This window comes from Scophthalmus maximus, chromosome 10, assembly GCF_022379125.1.
Source record: "Scophthalmus maximus strain ysfricsl-2021 chromosome 10, ASM2237912v1, whole genome shotgun sequence".
Taxonomy (NCBI): Eukaryota; Metazoa; Chordata; class Actinopteri; order Pleuronectiformes; family Scophthalmidae; genus Scophthalmus; species Scophthalmus maximus.
The window spans coordinates 9,337,930-9,355,448 of record NC_061524.1 but is presented as its reverse complement, the minus strand read 5'-3'; the positions used below and the strand labels follow the sequence as shown (position 1 = coordinate 9,355,448).

The 17,519-nt window shown below is 44.1% G+C and overlaps 1 protein-coding gene across 7 annotated transcripts; it reads left to right on the top strand.

The window, feature by feature from the left end:
• Positions 1–202: 202 nt before the first annotated feature.
• Positions 203–16,960, top strand: mypn (myopalladin). 7 transcript variants are annotated; one of them, XM_035605423.2, is made up of 20 exons: positions 203–599; positions 1,906–3,021; positions 6,470–6,645; positions 6,751–6,802; positions 6,918–7,377; positions 7,480–7,554; positions 7,641–7,782; positions 8,444–8,467; positions 8,880–8,996; positions 9,101–9,881; positions 10,624–11,724; positions 11,816–11,948; positions 12,650–12,727; positions 13,623–13,844; positions 13,937–14,086; positions 14,177–14,256; positions 14,410–14,831; positions 14,931–15,096; positions 15,199–15,332; positions 15,417–16,960. In XM_035605423.2, exons 2-20 carry the CDS (start codon positions 1,907–1,909, stop codon positions 15,593–15,595), a joined length of 5,607 nt encoding a protein of 1,868 aa, XP_035461316.2. In that variant the 5' UTR covers positions 203–599; position 1,906; the 3' UTR covers positions 15,596–16,960. The 7 variants fall into 7 exon arrangements, with proteins under 7 accessions (XP_035461316.2, XP_035461318.2, XP_047190737.1 ...); XM_047334783.1 differs by lacking the exon at positions 203–599 and having other exon boundaries at positions 1,746–3,021; positions 14,410–14,536; positions 14,624–14,831; XM_047334781.1 differs by lacking the exon at positions 203–599 and having other exon boundaries at positions 1,745–3,021; positions 12,653–12,727.
• Positions 16,961–17,519: the final 559 nt, after the last annotated feature.

Genomic DNA, 17,519 nt, shown 5'->3' with positions numbered 1-17,519 from the left:
TCCACTTGTCTCAAATGCTGCTTCAGAAATCTCAAGCTAAATCTAAAAACTGTGAAATCCTTGTATCAAGTCAAATTTTAAATTAAAGCCATGCTTATTTACCACCTGCATTTAAAAAAAAACACCAACTATATCCCAGTCAAAGTGTTTCAGAATTGATAATCGCTATTAATCTGTGTGTGTTAACATTGGTCTGTGAGAGGCTCAACGAGGGGCTTCTAATTCTGCTGGACGGGGGTCTCTGACGGACCACTGGAGGAGGAATCCCTTTACAGCACGCGTTGCCTGGCCAATGAGCATAGACGACACCCAGACACATGGGCCAGGCATCCCCCAAAATAACCTACGACCAGTGCACTGACAAATGTTGCTACTTTTACTGGTGACGGGTTACCCTAGCTACTCGGCTCCATATTTCCCACGTAAACGCCAAGGTTAACTCTGTGCAAGGAAACCAGGAAGGCTGGGCAGCTGCCTTGTGCCCCAAGATTTTCCCAGGTGGCAGCAACCGTGAAGACCGGAATCCCCCTGTTTGAGCACAGGTGCACTCTGAGGATTTACCCATCGGTCACAGGGTGCCAGCTGAGTTTATTCTGAAGGTAAATCACATCCCCCCCACTAATTCAATTGTTCTCCATGGTGTCCTGTTGGCATGAGCTTCATATGCTGTGTATAGCCTCATAATATCTCAGACAAGCTTGAGTCTATTTCTGTTTGGATGTTATGTTCCTCTGTTTAATCAAATTAACTTCTAGATGTGTGGTGCTGTGTTGATCCAGGGGCCCGTTCATGTGTGTTGTCTCACTCAGCAGTGCCCCATTTATAATAATCATAGTTCTGCTTGAGTTATTGATTGACTGACTGCTGTGACTGATCAAAATCATGATAACAAGGGCACACAGGATGAGGGGGGTCTTTTTTTGTGTGTTGATTTTCTTCATGAAAACTGACCCCTTGCTATTATTAGATATGACTTGGTGGGCTTGGAGGCTGTTTGCAAAGGATTAATGTACACAACAGCTGCAGCTTCAGATCTGTTGGAAGGGCATCGCTGTCTCTCTTAATTGCGCTGATTTGAGTGTCAGTGGCATATGTGCACCCTATCTCATGTCTGTATTCAATAACTCCCTCAATCCCAGTGTCGAAAAAGTTGAGCAAAGACAAAACGTCATGTAAATTGCGGGTCTGTGGTGGACGGGGGCAAAAGAACCTGCCAGTGTCCCATCAGATCTGGTGTCAGCACATGAACCTGATACACTCTCGGCTCGAGGAAGGAATGGCTAAAATAAAAAGCTTCTTTTTTTTTAAACACCCTCTATCAGGGGATAGTTTCTGCATTTATTTTCTACTTTTGCGCTGAATATTAAACAAGGGATTATATTTTAATATAATGTTAATATTAATGCTGTTTCTAAGATACATATCAATACGTTTCAATTATTTTTGTTGTCTAAGGGCTCAAAACTACAGCTTTGCTTTTCATTTACTGACTTCTGACCATTAGTCATTCCTCCTTTACTTACCTATTATAATTATGTTTAATTATAATGACCTGCCAGTTGAACATACTTTACACTACTGCTTATTAGGGCTGCAACTAATAATTAGTGATTAAATCTGCCCATTAACTTGTTGATTAATTGCTTAATCACTTTCACAAATTCAAAATTATCCCCTCCACAATTTTCCAGGGCTGACATCTTGAATTATTTGCTCAATGGTCTGAAAAAGAGTCCAAGGAGTTTCCAATGAGAAAAGGCAAAGAAAACTGAATTTATTTATTTTTGACAGGGGACTGTTTAACCCACTTGACCCAATTGGGAGGTGAGAGATCCTCCTGAAAAGCTACGGTGTGTGTTGAACGATGGAAAGTGAACTTGTAATTCAATTCCTTCATTTCCGCAGCATGCAAGAGAACAACGCTGACCAGCCGCCGTCACTGTCGCAGCTCTTAAGAGAGAGCTACCTGGCAGAGGCCAGAGCCCAGCAGCGGCACAGCGAGATGAGCCGCTCGGATGCTTCGTCCACACGTCTTCATATCTATGGGTCACTCAAAGGCAAGGCAGAGGACTCTGGGGGCAACAATGACCCCCAGCTGCCCGACCTCTCAGCCTTCCTCAGCCAGGAGGAGTTGGATAAGAGTGTGAACCTGGCTTGCCAGGCCATCGGACATGAGCCTCATGAGGAGAGGGCAGAGGTCAAGGCCTTTGTCACACCATTAACTCCCTCCAACGCTTCCTCAGTCTCAGTATCTTCCTCTACAACCCCTTCTGTTCCCTTAGTCAACCCCTCTCCTGCTCCTTCTGCTACCCCCTCCGCTGTGCCCTCCACCCAGCCGGCCCCTGAGTTCAAAGAACTGCCAGCGACACAAACCACATTCACATCAGACAGAAAGATGCATAAAGCCTCCGTGCGGCAGGACAACATGATCAGGAACAGCAGGGACTCTAGTGAAGGAATCGGCGATTTTAACAGGTCAGCAAGGAACGCCCCATTCGGTGTGGAGACCCAGTCCAAGAAGGAGTTTCTCAACAAGGCGGCGGACTTCATTGAGGAGCTCTCCTCTCTATTCAAGGCCAACAGCTCCAAACGGGTACGACCAAGAGCGTGCAAAACTCACAGGAGTAGGGTCCAGAACAAGAGCCCGAACGATGGGACGGTTTATCCCCTCAGCTCTGACGACAGGGAGCGTGCTCTCATGCCCGTGGAAGTGGAGGAGGAGAGACCCAGCGCTGCTGTTGGCCACCAACCAGACGTCCAGCCGGAGTCTGGGACTGGGCATGTGGAGCACCAGGACTGCAGGATTACTGAGGAGCAGCAGTACGACTGTGTGTCTCAGGAGGTGCAGGAGGAGGAGGAGGAGGAGGCTGAAAGCTGTGCCTTGGCAGAACCTCCCTACCCGGCAGAGCCTGTGTGTGAGCCTCCTCATTTCATCCAGAAACTGAAAAGCAGGGAGGTTCCAGAGGGAAGCAAGGTTCAATTAGACTGCATTGTAAGAGGACTCCCCATGCCAGAAGTCCGGTAGGTGAAATCAGACAGTTTCTTTGCTCTTTGGCTTGCTCATATTGCTTATTTCTCAGTTTGCAGGAGATATCGTGCTTCCAGGCTTTAAAAAAATAATGACACTGGAAAAAAAGTGTAATTGAAAAGCTTAAGGACCAGTGTGGTGTGAGGTTGTGTCAGCTGTCAGCCTCCCCCTGGAGATCTCTGCAGTGTTCTGGGAAGATGTTACAAGAGCAAGAGTCTCGTAAATCAATTATTTACTCCTGTACTATAATTAAGTATAAATCTAAGGTACTATAAGTTACATTCCACAACAATTGGGAGAGAAATGTTGTTTTCAATCCAATAATCCAATATCCAATAGTGTAACACTCACATTGTAACACTCATTATTTGTGTGAATTATGAGTGCTTCAATTTTGAAGTGTGAGCAGCTGATATTATTTGAGTTCTAAAATCCTGTATACGTCATTATATGAAGAATAATTTGTGACCCACATTATAACATATGTTCTGTCTCGGCTTCAGATAACAGTGTTTAGAGAAGTTTGAGTTACGATGAATGATGCTGGGTTTTTTTTGGGAGATACAGACAGGCGTGACATGTGATGATGGTCAACAGCTGATTCTGATGTGTGTGTGTGTGTGTGTGTGTGTGTGTGTGTGTGTGTGTGTGTGTGTGTGTGTGTTTGCATGTGTGTGTGTGTGTGTGTGTGTGCGTGCATGTTTGTGTGCATATGTGTGTGTGAGTGTCAGGGCTATGTCTGGGACAATAAGCATCCTAATTATTAATCATCTACTGATCATCTACTGCTAAAATGTACCTAAATAAGACTGGAACTGATAGATTTATTCATGTTATCTACTCATACAGTTAATTGCCTTTGGTATTGGAGTGAAGCAGGATACATTTTGTTAACCTAGCATTGTAAAAAGTTTACATTTTTGTTAATGCATGTCTCTTTTATGGCACTTTAGTTTCAGATGTGTATTAAAACTCCAGCAGGACTTGCAGTTTCCCTTCCACGATCACAAAGACCCGAGTGAGTGAAGCGGAGGTGTCAGACTATAGAGGGGCAGGGGCTTGTTTGTCCTACTGAACATTGTTGAGCCACCAACATATACTTGCTCAGGGAGAATGTAGCTCTCTGCCATTTTTAGACCGGACTGGCATTGCGAGCTGTAGTCTCGTCTGATAATGGAATCTTCCGAGCTCTCCACAGAAGCATGAGGAGTTTGGTAAGATGGATTTATACAGTTATTGCCTGGTGTATGAGTGTATATGGCTTGTTCTTGGCCTCAATGTCTTAATAACATACAAGTCTGGGGACTGTTGCTTTTTATTTTGCTGAGGTTTCTACTTAAAATGTTACGTCCTTCAAATTGAGTAGAGCTCAGTTCTCATTTTTTTTGCATATTCTGTTAACATAGAGCATTTTTCATTGATTTTATAACTTCATACAGTGTGTGTGTGTGTGCGTGCGTGTGTGTTTGAGAGAGAGTGAGTGAGACTGTGATTGAAAGGAGTCAGAATAGAGTTGTCTGGTACATATTTCCCATCACCTTCCAGTTTTGTACTGTCACAGTTTAGCATTGTGTGTATTCTCAATCTATGTTTAGCGTGGTGCGTATTGGAATGGGTCGGCCAGACAGAGCTCCCAGGCTCCAGAGGGAATCTCCTCTCTGGTTCTGATAACCCCCGACAGGTGCAGCAGCGAGCTGGGTCTTACTTTGACTCACAGAGTAGCCACCTCCTCTACTAGTCATGCTTTCGATTTAGACCTTTACTCATTAGAAAGGACCACACGCTCGGCTCGTGCAGAACTTTCCAGCAGCTTCTGTTGCATCCGTGAAATCAGTTTTAACTGCAAAATTCACCAGCCTGAAATTCCTTTCCATAGATCAGACTAGTTGAAAAGAAGCCAGAGGGAGTCTGGTGTTTTGTTAGAAAATGCATTCGATCTTGGTGATCTATGTGCTTGATGAAAGCACTGCTGGACATGATTTATGAAGTGCGTGTATGTGTGTATGTGTGTGTGTGGTGACGTTTTGCCAGAGGGTAACACATTGCCTCCTTCCTGTTTGCTCATTGGCTGGATTTAATAAAGCATCAAGGCCTCATCTGCTCAAAATAGATGTACTTTGACATAGAGGCTGCTGCGTATGTTGCCAGTCAGGACAGCGAGGAAGTTAGAGGTTTACTATTGTAGTTTTACAATGAAAAAATAGACTGTTGCCAGCTGCACCACCAGTATACTAAATGTTACTAAGTCGGACTAATGTCACTCCTGTCATTTACCATATTTTAATATGATTCATTCATATTTTTTTCTAAATGGACAATACAAAATGATTAACTGCCATATTGAGTAGGTTGCGGATGCTTTGATAATCATAATCACATTTTCATTAAATTTCACATATTATTTTAAGTGCCTTCAGATCTAGTATGTTGAACTCCATATATATCTTCATAACATCAACAGAGCAGGGAAGTATCATCCAAACTTTGCGTGGCGTGTTGTCGGTGTTGCTTCTTGTCTTACAGGGAAACGGATAGGGCCTGCTCATGAGAACGTTTACCTCTTGGCCTGCATAACTCTACTGAATGGCTCTGGGCCAGAGTCTCATAGAAACAGTGTCAGAAGGTTAATAGGAGGAAAAAGGAGAACTGTAAAGATGCCTACCAGTCGATGTGCAGTTCACTGGCGCTCTGAAGGCTCACAGCGATGTCCTGTGTTCACATGATACTCTCATTGCTCCAAAACTATAGAGAAACATACATGAAGTAGCTACTTTCCCAGTAATTAGTCCACTTAAGTTACTTTTCGCCTCGAAAAAATAGAAATTGAGTGATTCCTATTTGATGCACCAAAGGGCATACAAAGGTTGCACCCACAATGCATTGCGTGTATCCTCATGGTTTAAAAAAAGCTGAATGCATTGCCTTTCTCAGATTGTCCTTTTTCATACCTATGTTTAATAGCCATTTGTGCTGAGAGTGCAGACAAAAGAGGGATGCAGAGTCCATCACAGTATCTGTTTATATGTATATGTGTCTGTTATAATTCAAAAAAGAAGGGATTCTGCAAGGATTCACTACCTGTTAAATGAGATCACAGATCATAGGAGTGTGTGTGCCTTTGATCCTTGATCCTTGCATCAACGGGGATTGTGAAAGGATTTCAACCAACGATTATCAAGAATTGGAATGATTAGTTACGCACTAATCAACAAGTGTCTTGAATATGAGAATGGCATAAACAACACAAATCTAGCAAATAAAATAAACACAACTGTAGCTGGCAGAATACTGTAACACAACTTAAACATACTATTACAGGCGAGCAGTCAGGTTTTCCAGAAAGCGGATTTCGGTAATAACAGGAAATTATTGAAAACTGTACAGAAGAAGCTAATGATGCCAAGTTGTGCTAAGCAGTTTTCTGTATGTATTTAATCACAGGTGGTTTTGTGAGGGCAAGGAATTGGAGAACAGCCCTGACATTCAGATCATCACCAACGGAGAGTTGCACTCTCTGATCATCGCAGAGGCGTTCGAGGAGGATACTGGTCGCTACTCCTGCTTCGCATCTAACTTCTATGGTACTGACTCCACATCGGCTGAGATCTACGTCGAAGGTGATTCTTATCTTGTTGTTTTGTTCTCATTAGCAGTTGTACATACTCATGAGGGACATTGTAAGAGATGACCTGTGAACATATCTCTGTCTTCTCATCCTACAGGTGCTTCCTCTTCAGATTCTGAGGGAGAGCAGCAGTTTGAACATGTAGCCCAGTGAGTTTTTACGGCATAGTCCATTTAGTCTCACTTCAAGAAATAATATATATGCACCTTTAGCTATCTCCTTAAAATTCTAAATGCGGCCTTTCCTTTCTTCTTTCTGGTATAGGAAAACCCAACAGTCAGCTGCACCTTTGCCTAAATCGTCGGGCCAAACCGTCTCCGCAGGAGAGGAAGAGTGTCTGTCATCTCAACCTGCAGCAGCCACAGAGGAAACAGCAGAGGAGGAACCAGCAGAGGAGCTCTCCTCCCCGTCGACTAATCAACCTCTTCCACTGGTCCAGACAATAACCACGGTACTTTCTGTCCCCGAGCTCTCCAAAGTATTTGTGGCCACCACAGCACAACCTGCTCAGGAGGAGAAAACAGTGTTACCTGTCCAGGCGTTTCCTGCCTTGGCCCAAGGCGACACAGAACTTCTGGAAGAGCAGGAAGCGTCGGCATCTGTCCCGGTCACATCCACGACCCAGCAGGCGGCTACAGAGATAGCCAGATCCCTGCCCTTGACCCCAGTCGTTCCATCTGTGCTTCCTGTCCAGGCCGCCACAACACAAACACAACAACCTGAGGTAAAACAGCTGAAACGCTTCCTTCCACTATATTTTTCGTTCATTGATTCGTTTCGTATTTTATAATCAACATGTCCTCGCTGGGGTTTTTTATGTCTTCAGAGTCACACCTCCAGCCACAACTATCTACAAGGATTAAACGGGCAAACTATGATGGCTGCCCCTGTATTCACAAAGGTAGGATCTTTCTCAAAAGCATGTACGATGCTGCTGCCTATTATGCTGTATATTTATTGATGTAACATACAGAATTTTCCAACCAGAGCCTGCAGGAGCTCCTCGTCTCAAAAGGCCAGCTGGTGGTGCTAGAGTGCCGTGTGAAAGGCGCACCGTCGCCCCGAGTGGACTGGTACAGAGAAGGAAAAATCATAGAGGACTCCCCTGATTTCAGGATCCTACAGAAAAGTAAACTCAGCTCCTGTCATAATCAAAATATCAATGAGCTCAATTTTGAGATAATTCTTTCGGATTTATGCTGAAGCCACATCGGATAATAGAATAGGAGGCTTTAAAAAAAAGAAAGGACGATATAAAGACTTAACTGCATCTTAAAAAAATCAATTTCATTCAGCTGTTAATTCATAAATATTTCATTGTCCTTACAGTTTTAATGATTCATAAAAACCTTGGTATGCAGACAGTGAAATAAAATAAATAAAAACATAATCTTTGTCAGATATAACAACAAAGTCATTTATCTTAAAAAGAAATAAGTTCTTTATCAAATCTTGTTGAGGATTACTTTTTATTGAGCCCAAGAAGCTGAAAAATGTTGACATTGCTGTGAAAGGTTAAAGATCACTGCAGCTGAAATACTGTATATGGTATCATTTTGTAAATCAGGTTTGACACATTTTTGGCATTTCCTCTTTAAATGTTTTTTTTTAAATAATTGTGGCATAAATATACTTTATTATATTTCTTTAAGGTATTTTTAAAAGTCACGTTGCTTCAACTGTTTTGGTGTATAATTATAAATAATAATGTGACTTAGTCGAGTGCTGTTGAGACTTAAACCATAACTTCATCACTTTCATAATAATTTTGGTTCTTGTTTCCATTTCAGAACCAAGATCTCCAGCTGAACCAGGTAAATATTTCATGAAATCTCCATCTTTCAAAGAAAATCAAATAAATAAGTGTTGACTGCACCAAAGCAGCTGCCTGTCTGTATATACTGCAGCAGTGTGTACATATTACTGTGCTGAAGTGTTTACAGTCGTTGGCTAAGGCTTCTGTTCCTCTGTACATAAGCCAGGGCTGCTTTCCCCTGACTCTGAACCATATAAGGTAGTCTCTCTCATCCTGTGTCAAACCACCATGGCAGATCATTTCAACCTGCCTTAGCTGCAGATAGACTCTCAGTCCTGGTGACACAAAGAAACACAAGTCATCGTTCCTCATTGCATTAAGACGCTCTCTAGATGAGAAATTAAAATGACGCAATCATACCAAACTGACCTGATTATGTGAGTATGACTCTTTTTTATCGTTACCTCTAGAGGAAATATGCACTTTGGTCATTGCTGAGGTCTTTCCGGAAGATTCAGGGGTGTTTACTTGTACAGCGAGCAACAAGTATGGAACGGTGTCCAGCACTGCTGCGCTGAGGGTCAGAGGTAACACTTCTGTTTTGCTTTTTCAAAAACAGACATCAATTATCATATATCCTTATAAAAGTTAACTGGAATGTCTTTATATCCATCTCTCTGGCTCTCACCAGGCAATGGAGGAAACATGAACCACGTGAGGCCTCTCAACAGTTTAACAGAGGAGCCCAGTCGATTCCAAGAGCCTTCCACATCTGCTACCAATGTAAACCCTCATCCAGAGGTTACTGTGACCAACAGCATCAGGCCCCACTCCAGCACCATCCGCCTGGACCCACTTGTCTCAAGCACCTTACGCCTGGATCCCTTCAACACCAGCACCCTTCGCCTGGATCCCAACAGCTCCAGTGTGTTGCGTCCAGACCCCCTTAGCACCAGCCTGCCCAGTCTGGAACCCTTCGCCCTGAGCAGTAGCAGCTTCGGCGGCTCCTACCTGAACTCACACAGCACTAGCACCCCAAACTTAGATCCTCTCCACCTCTACCAGAACTCCCCTGGACCCAGTGGAGCACATCCACAACCACAGGGCGGCGCACAGGTGATCTCACACACAAGCTCTTTCAATCCTCTACCTGCGGCCGAACAGGAAGTGTCCAGACCTATGCTGCCATCGCCTGACACGAGTCCTAAGGTCAAGGGATCTCCGAACCATCAGAATGGATGCCTGTTTGTCGTTCCACTCCCCGACCCTCCTCCCAACTCCTGCCTCAAGACGGGCACCCCGACAAACCACAAAGACTCACGCTCCAGCTCCAGAGTCGGCCTGCGTGTGCACTTCAGGCTGCCTGAGGACGAGGAGGAAGAGCAGAGTGACACATCCACTCAGTGTGATGAAGACTCCATGCAAACTTCACTCAACAAAGAACCACCACCAGTGCTGGCTAAACCCAAACTGTGAGTAGAGCAAAACAGAAAACAAGTGTAAATATCAGAAATGTCACTCCTGTGCTGACACTGGAATAAACACAAAGCTGGAATATAGAGTGAGGAAAAGAGATTTTGACCACGGGATATCCAAACAAACCCTGTCCTCACTGTGACCAAGATGGGCTGTGGTGGGAGGTTCCTCTTCCACTGGCTCACCTAACAGCTGTAATCAGTTGCAATTCATAAATGAATGCATGCGGACTTTAAATGTGGACCTTCCGGCTTTCTAAAACAGAGGACGGCATTTTCTATTTGTAAGTTACGTTTATGTATTTATGTTCGTGTCATATTTCAGATAATGCATTCAATTAAATCTTGGAAGGTTTGATAAGTAGTTCGACGTTGGTTTTGCAGTTGACATCGTGGATTTTAAACAGCAAGGATAAATATTAGTCTGTCCTGTATTGTTTAGTTAAACTAAATTTGCAGTCATTTGATGAAAAATTGAATAAAACATCCTGTTTGGAATGAAAACTGAAAGTGTCTTGCGCTTGAACAGTGTTTTGCTTGTAGGCTACTTGTTAGTAGCCCATAAAAGGGCAGAGGATTCTTCCTGCTGACTTTCTTCACCGGCTCATTCCTGCTGGGGTTTACTGCATTGACTTAATTTATGAGAACAGTGCGCTGAGCCTCTCTCATCCTCACCATGTATAGTGTCCTTTTTTTCCTTGGTAGCTGATCTGTTATTCTGGTTTTGCTTGACCAACAGGGACTCCGCCCAGCTCCAGCTACTGCACAACCAAGTCCTCATGGAGCAACAGCAGGAGACAGAACCTCCGACCCAAACCCACGTCCCGCCTCCTTCCCACCCCCCTGTCCAGATCCAGATCCAGCCCGGGGCCCAGAGCTCCCAGGAGGGTCCGCTGTGGTCACCCAGAATGCAGCGTGAACCCCATCCGACACCTTTCCAGCCCCAACTCACCACCACAGCTCCCCCTCAGCCTTCACCCCACTCAGCACCTCCGCTGACCACCACCCCCAAAAACCCCCCACTGAGCTCTGCTCCAGCACTCAACGCCACCTTTTCATCTCTTCTCAACACTTCTCCTGCTCCTCCTTTCAGCTCCCCTCCTTCTGTTCCTCAGCTAAAGACCTCCTCTCTGGTGACGTCGCCTCCACCTGCCCCGCAACTGAACACAGCTCCCCCCTTCAGTGCAGCCACCATAACCCAGATAAACACCATCCACGCCTCCCACATCAACCTGTCCCCTGCAGCTCTTTCCAGGGCTGCACCCACGTTCCAGTTCTCCACTCCTCCCCCACCGAAGCTCAGCACAGTCCCCACAAATTCAACACTGGCCTCGGAGCAGATCCTCTCTCCTGCTCCTCTGCTGAGAAGCACACACGCCTCTCTCATGAACCTCAGCGCCACCTCCTACACGTTCAACTACACCCGGCCGAGAGAGTTCATAGCTGCTCAGACCTTCTCACCCGTCAGGAGTCCTTCCCCAACCGAGTCCCCCGTTCCCCTCCTCCACGAGCTGGCCGCTGAGCTCAACTCCTCTGCAGCCAGCTCCCCTACTCTCCCACCATTCCCCCCACCACACAGGATCTTACCCACGAGGGTGCTAAAGTCTCCCACCAGCCCTCCTTCCCTCGTGTCCTCGCCCACACCTGGGTCAGCGCAGTTCCCAAACAGCGTGTTCGCCTTACGAGCCCAGTCGCCTCCTCAGGCCTCATCTCCCACCTCCAGCAGCTCCACCCCAAGCCCAATTCAAAACCCCGTGGCCTTCCTCAGCTCCGTCCTGCCGTCGCTGTCCCCGTGCCAGCCTACGAACTCAATGGGCTTGCCCAAGGGAGCTCCTTTGGGGTACGCCCGCTCTGATGGACTGCAGTGCTCATGAGATTGTTGAACTCTCACGTGATGTAATGCCATTTTTTCCCCCAATCTGTCTCCCCAGGCTACAAAAGAAGGTTCCCAGGGTGCGACTCCCGTCAGCTGAAGACATTCGCGGCAGCAAAGAAGTTCTCCTCCACGAAATCGAGAAAAAGCTTACATTTAAAGATGATGCTCCACATTTTGCACATCAACAGGTACAAGTTAGTCTGAGGCCCTGCAGTTGTAATCGATTGCTCCTTTCATGGCTCTCTCGATGATATAGTGATATAGCAGTGATATAGTGGTGAATAAATAGGCTATATAAGCAAACTACTACTCGTACAAAGAAAACCTATCTTCACAAGCTTTAGCTCGGCCCAAAAGGTTGGTCCACAAACTATTACGAAGTTTACAACTAATACAGAAAAGCTGAAGAAGGAATTGAAGTAATGTGGGCTGGAAAGTTTTTAATCTTGGGAATTTGTTCAGCATTGACGAGGGACAGTACAGATCTTTGTTTGAGTCTTTGAAAGAAACCGGCTTGATTAAGAGAATTTAGTTGGGTTTTCTTCTTTGAGCTCTGCCCCACAGCATGGTGGGTGGTGGTAATGCACCTTAAATGCTCGGTGCCTCTCGCCATTAAAACTAAAAGAAGAAGAGGAAGAAGACTGTCCCTCGACAGATATTTGAAAATGTAAAATTATAAAGAGACATGATTTTGCTGAGGCTTACGTGCATTAGCTCAGCGGAGCAACAGCCATCATTCCCTCCCTTGTCATTCATAGTGTGTCATTGTACCATAACAACATATGCACGCGGGTAACAATAGCATGTGTGTTGTTCCATCAGCATATGTTCGTATGTGCAGTGTGTGTGTCTCTGTCGGTGTTCATCATCCATCCCTATCCTCTCATAGAAGCTGAGTAATGTGGGGAAAACAGCGAGCAGACCTCTTGGACCAAACATTCCTGCTACTGTCTTTAGCTATGATGAGGTACAAGGATCCTCCCTTCACTCCCAAGCACTGCTTTGTTCGAGCCTGTATGGGTTTTATACTGTTTCAGAGCCAGATCACGAAACTTTGGACATTCTCATATACTTATCGGAGCACCGTGGTTAATTAATAACTCTACTCAAGCCTTGGAGCTTCTAATATATAACCTGCACGAATCGCAACATATTGGGATGAAATTCCCTATGCTTATAAAATGTAAGGTCTCTTACTCTTCCAGATCATTGTTATTCCCACTGACGCTTGCAGCCCTATTTTCCTGATTTTCATTTGAGATTTTTCCAAAAAGGATAATATGACAGTTCTTGTTTGTTGCACTTTACAAAAAAAAAAGTCATCTCACAAACCTGCATATTTTCCCTAACATTTCACAGAATTTAATAATCTCCTGCAAGGTTTATCTTCCAGCGGATTAAATAAGCTACCAAGAGTTTTTAATATGAATCAAATAATAAGGTGTTTGAATGTCTCATCTTTGCAGTTCAGTCTGTTCTGTTTTACCCTCATCCTTATTTATGTTGTTTTTTTGGACGAGCAATCTTTTTTTTTCTCTTTAATACTTTCAGACAGAGGCCACAGCATGAACCTTGTCATTAAGTGGTTTAAAGTCACAGTCCGTACTTTTCTGTTTTGAGATTTGAGTTATAGGTTGTGACTTTAAGATCCACTATTATATGGTGAAAAGATGCACGTCGTATCTTGTTCCTGATTATTGCAAACCTCTCAAGGACCATTTGTTGCTCATCCCAATGTGTTAAGCTTCTATGTGTAATATTCTTCATGGAAATTCTGTGAGATACAAAGGCAGATGCTGCATGCAGTAATCCAACACGGTGACTGAGGCGATTACTTTGATGTTGTGCTGTTCCTCTTCCAGGAGTACAAAGTGTCCAGTTTTGAACAGAGACTAATGAGCGAGATTGAATTCCGCTTGGAGCGAACGCCAGTGGAGGAGTCGGATGACGAGGTCCAGCATGACGACGTCCCTACGGGAAGATGCATCGCGCCCATATTTGAGAAGAAGCTGAAGAACTTCAAGGCCGTGGAAGGCGTTCCCGTCACCTTCTCGTGTAAAGTTGTGGGAATCCCTCTTCCAAAGGTGAGAGGTCAAAAGCTGTGCTGTACAAATGGCAGCATGCTCTCTCACTTTCATCCCTAACACTCATCCTTCACATCTGTGTCCCTCCTCAGGTTTACTGGTTCAAGGACGGCAAGCAGATCTTGAGGAAGAACATCCATTACAAGAAAATAAGAGAGGGGGACGGGACCTGTGCTTTACACATCGAGTCCACAACCAGTGACGATGATGGCAACTACACCATCATGGCAGCTAATCCACAGGTAGCACTTCACACTTCCCTTTAATGCTGTCGACTCCTTCTCTCCAGCTGCTAAATCTGATCTACTTTTTTAATATTTAATGATCATCAGGGACGAATAAGCTGCTCGGGTCACTTGATAGTCCAAACAGGACCTCCCCGAAACCGACTGCCCCCTATCCACTCTCAGAGGTGAGCAAGACTGAGTGTGTAGTGTCGCCTGCAGAAGAATCCCTCTGTATCTATGTACTTAAGTATCAACTTGCACCACTACTAAGATGGACATGGATTAATGTCCAAGTGTGTGTGTGTTTGTGCTGTGCTCACCTCTTCGTGTCCTTTAAGGGTGCGAGCTCGCATTCAGCAAGTTGAAGGTGAGCAGACGCAGGAGCGCTTTTTCCAGCCTCACTTCCTTCAGGCTCCAGGTGACATGTTGGCTCACGAGGGAAGGCTATGCAGACTAGACTGTAAGGTAGGTAGCAACTCCTGGATTTGTAATACAATCGCTGAAATATTGCATTTTGCCCTCACCTTGCTGTCAGCCTTCCGTGTCTCCCAGGTGAGTGGACTGCCCATCCCAGAGCTGATGTGGCTGGTCAACGGGACGCCAATCTATCCCGACCTTTACCACAAGTTGCTGGTGCGGGAGAATGGCGTCCATTCCCTGGTCATTGACCCTCTGACGCAGAATGACGGCGGCACATACACCTGCATCGCAAGCAACAAAGCAGGACAGAGCTCATTTAGTCTCGAACTGAAAGTCGTGGGTAAGAAAAAGATACAGCAGTCAGCGACGAAAAGGGATGAATTTCTCAAGTACGATTCAGTTGAACACCAAAAACGCCATGTCTGTGTTTCCACCTCAGAGAAAGAGACGAAGCATCCGCCCCAGTTTGTGGAGAAGCTGCAGAATATGGGTATTCCTGAGGGAGCTCCGGTCCGGCTGGAGTGTCGGGTGGTGGGTATGCCCCCTCCAGTCATCTTCTGGAAGAAAGACAACGACTCCATTCCTAAAAATAAGGACAGAATCAGGTAAGTATGTGTTTCAAGCTTCCTGTGGAGCTGCATCATTGCCATTCATTAAAAGTTAATCGTTTTAAAGATGTCTATTTGTTCGTTGTCTGTTTATTTCAGCGTGACCCAGGATGCCACAGGATATGTTTGTCTCCTCATCCAACCGACAACAAAAGACGACGCGGGCTGGTACACAGTGTCAGCGAAAAATGAGGCTGGAATTGTGTCTTGCACCTGCAGACTTGATATCTATGGTAAATATTCTGTATAGCTTTATACAGAAATGTGCAACGTTTATTGCGCGCCACTCTAATAATAGCTGTCTGCTGCAACCTCAGCACAGTGGCATCAGAGCGTCCCTGCGCCCATGAAGAAAGCGCCTCGCACGGGCAGCCGCTACGCCGCCCTGACCGGCCAGGGGCTCGACATTAGGTCTTCTTTCCCAACATTGGACACCAGCCCCTTCCTGTTCTCCAGCTCCCCTCCCGAAGTCACGCTGGAGAGCGAGGAGCTGTGAGCCGTCTGATCCCGGCAGGATGTGTGACCTCCCTGCGGTCAAAACAAGTAGAAGACTTCAAGGAGAATGATCATCTGAGCAGATTGTCGTGTGATTTGTGTGATGCATATGAAGTGATACGTTCAGAATAGAATGGAAAAGAATTGTTGCGTCAAAGCTATTGGCACTGATCGTGGGTTTGTCACCATTCCTATTTACTAAAGTCACGTGCAGAAAAAAATGGCAGATTTGCAAAGTCTTAGCTCATGAGCCGTCAGTGGAGTTGAATATTGTTCTCTGGCAGGTTTGAATGATTCACGTTTGTTTTCTACTTCATATTCAGCTACAGTGATGTGGATGTTGCTGATAACATCCCTTCTTAATAGTTAGTCCTATTTCTCAAAGTGATATTTAAACCACTCTTTTTTTTATTGCAATATACATATACAGAGGCTCCTGAAAGTATTAAGATCCCTTTAGTTTTTTTGCACACTTTGATTTGTAAATTTCATTCGATTCATTCAACCACTTTTGAAAATCAAAATGTATTAAAAAAAACATTCTCTAATTTACAAAGTATTCAGGCCACTTCAATTCAGCACTGTGTACCACAGGAGCCTTACTGATGGAGTGATGCAGAGAGCTGCAAAGATCAAGGGGTCTGAATACTTTTTGCCACTTCCTGAAACGTAGGTGCTAGTTTCTTTAAAAGTTTATATGACGTAGCCATAAGTTATTGTTTATTAATAATCAGAAATTGTTTTGAGTATAATACTAGACATTTGAATGTGTCAATAATCCTTGCAGAAGCCATTTAAGCTGATCTAAATGGCTTCCGCAAGGAGGGATTCTTTCTAAATTATTTCTTCATGTTCGTCACTGGTTCACAGTTTTGCACCATGTGTTTCAGGTGCATGCATGCCCATAGTTGATGAGGATGCAATATTGTATAAAAAAAACAAAACACAGTCATAATAATAGTGTGCTCTTAGGAAAAGTCTACTTCATGGTTTGTAGTTGAAACACTGAAACACTTTATTTACCTTCTTGGTGATTGAATCCGTCTTTGTATTGACAGATTTATCTACTTAGTTGCATCTACATCTTGGGATGTATTGTCAGAGAAATCAATCTAAAGACTGAGTGATAAGACACAATTGGCTTTGCTCCAGCAAATGACACCAACAGGTCAAATGTATCCTGCAGCTTATAACTCAAATGTTATTATTGAAATTAAAATACACATTTGAACTATGATTTCATAAATTCAAGTCAGTTTGACAAAACATACTGGTGACAATTTTGAAAGCACACTCTCAACTAATGTAAAGTTGCACATTGTAAAATAGTTTTGTCCTTCTCAGAATAAAGTTATATTTATTCAAATGAGTGGCACATTTGCTTTCGCTGGAACAAGTGGTTTTGTTTTTGTTGTTTTTTGTTTTGTACGCATGCTGCATAGCATCTAAAATCATTCTAACGTTTTTTTCACTGCTCCTCACGTCTATCTCACATTAAGACATGGAAATAATTGGTTATTTAAGAATATCATACCCCTTCAAAGAGTGAATTAAGCATTCACTGTTCACCGATTCTGTTTTGACTAGTCGGAGCCCTATTAGCTTAAATTGATGCCAAATTCAAAACAAACGGGAAAGCTCAGAAGCCAATTAAGCATTGCTAATCAGTCCAATTAGAGGGGAAGAGAGTTCAAATAGGCATAAAATTACATTCACCTTACGTGACCTAATTATGCTGCCAGCCTCATCTCACCAGCTGCCAGACCTACTTGTTCACTCGGTGCTGTAAATATCTGTAAACCAATATAATATTCAATGTTTTGGAAACTTTGATTACATTTTTTTTAACCTTTATTCTATATTACTCTCATAGGTGATTTATACGGAATATTACTGTTTCAAATTATGTTTAATATTTTCGAAGT

Coding starts and splice junctions, on each gene's coding strand:
- mypn (XM_047334780.1), top strand. CDS start 1,865: ATGGAAAGTGAACTTGTAATTCAATTCCTTCATTTCCGCAGCATGCAA. Junction 9,882..10,623: donor GTGCTGGCTAAACCCAAACT/GTGAGTAGAGCA, acceptor CTTGACCAACAG/GGACTCCGCCCAGCTCCAGC. Junction 11,725..11,815: donor CCCAAGGGAGCTCCTTTGGG/GTACGCCCGCTC, acceptor CTGTCTCCCCAG/GCTACAAAAGAAGGTTCCCA.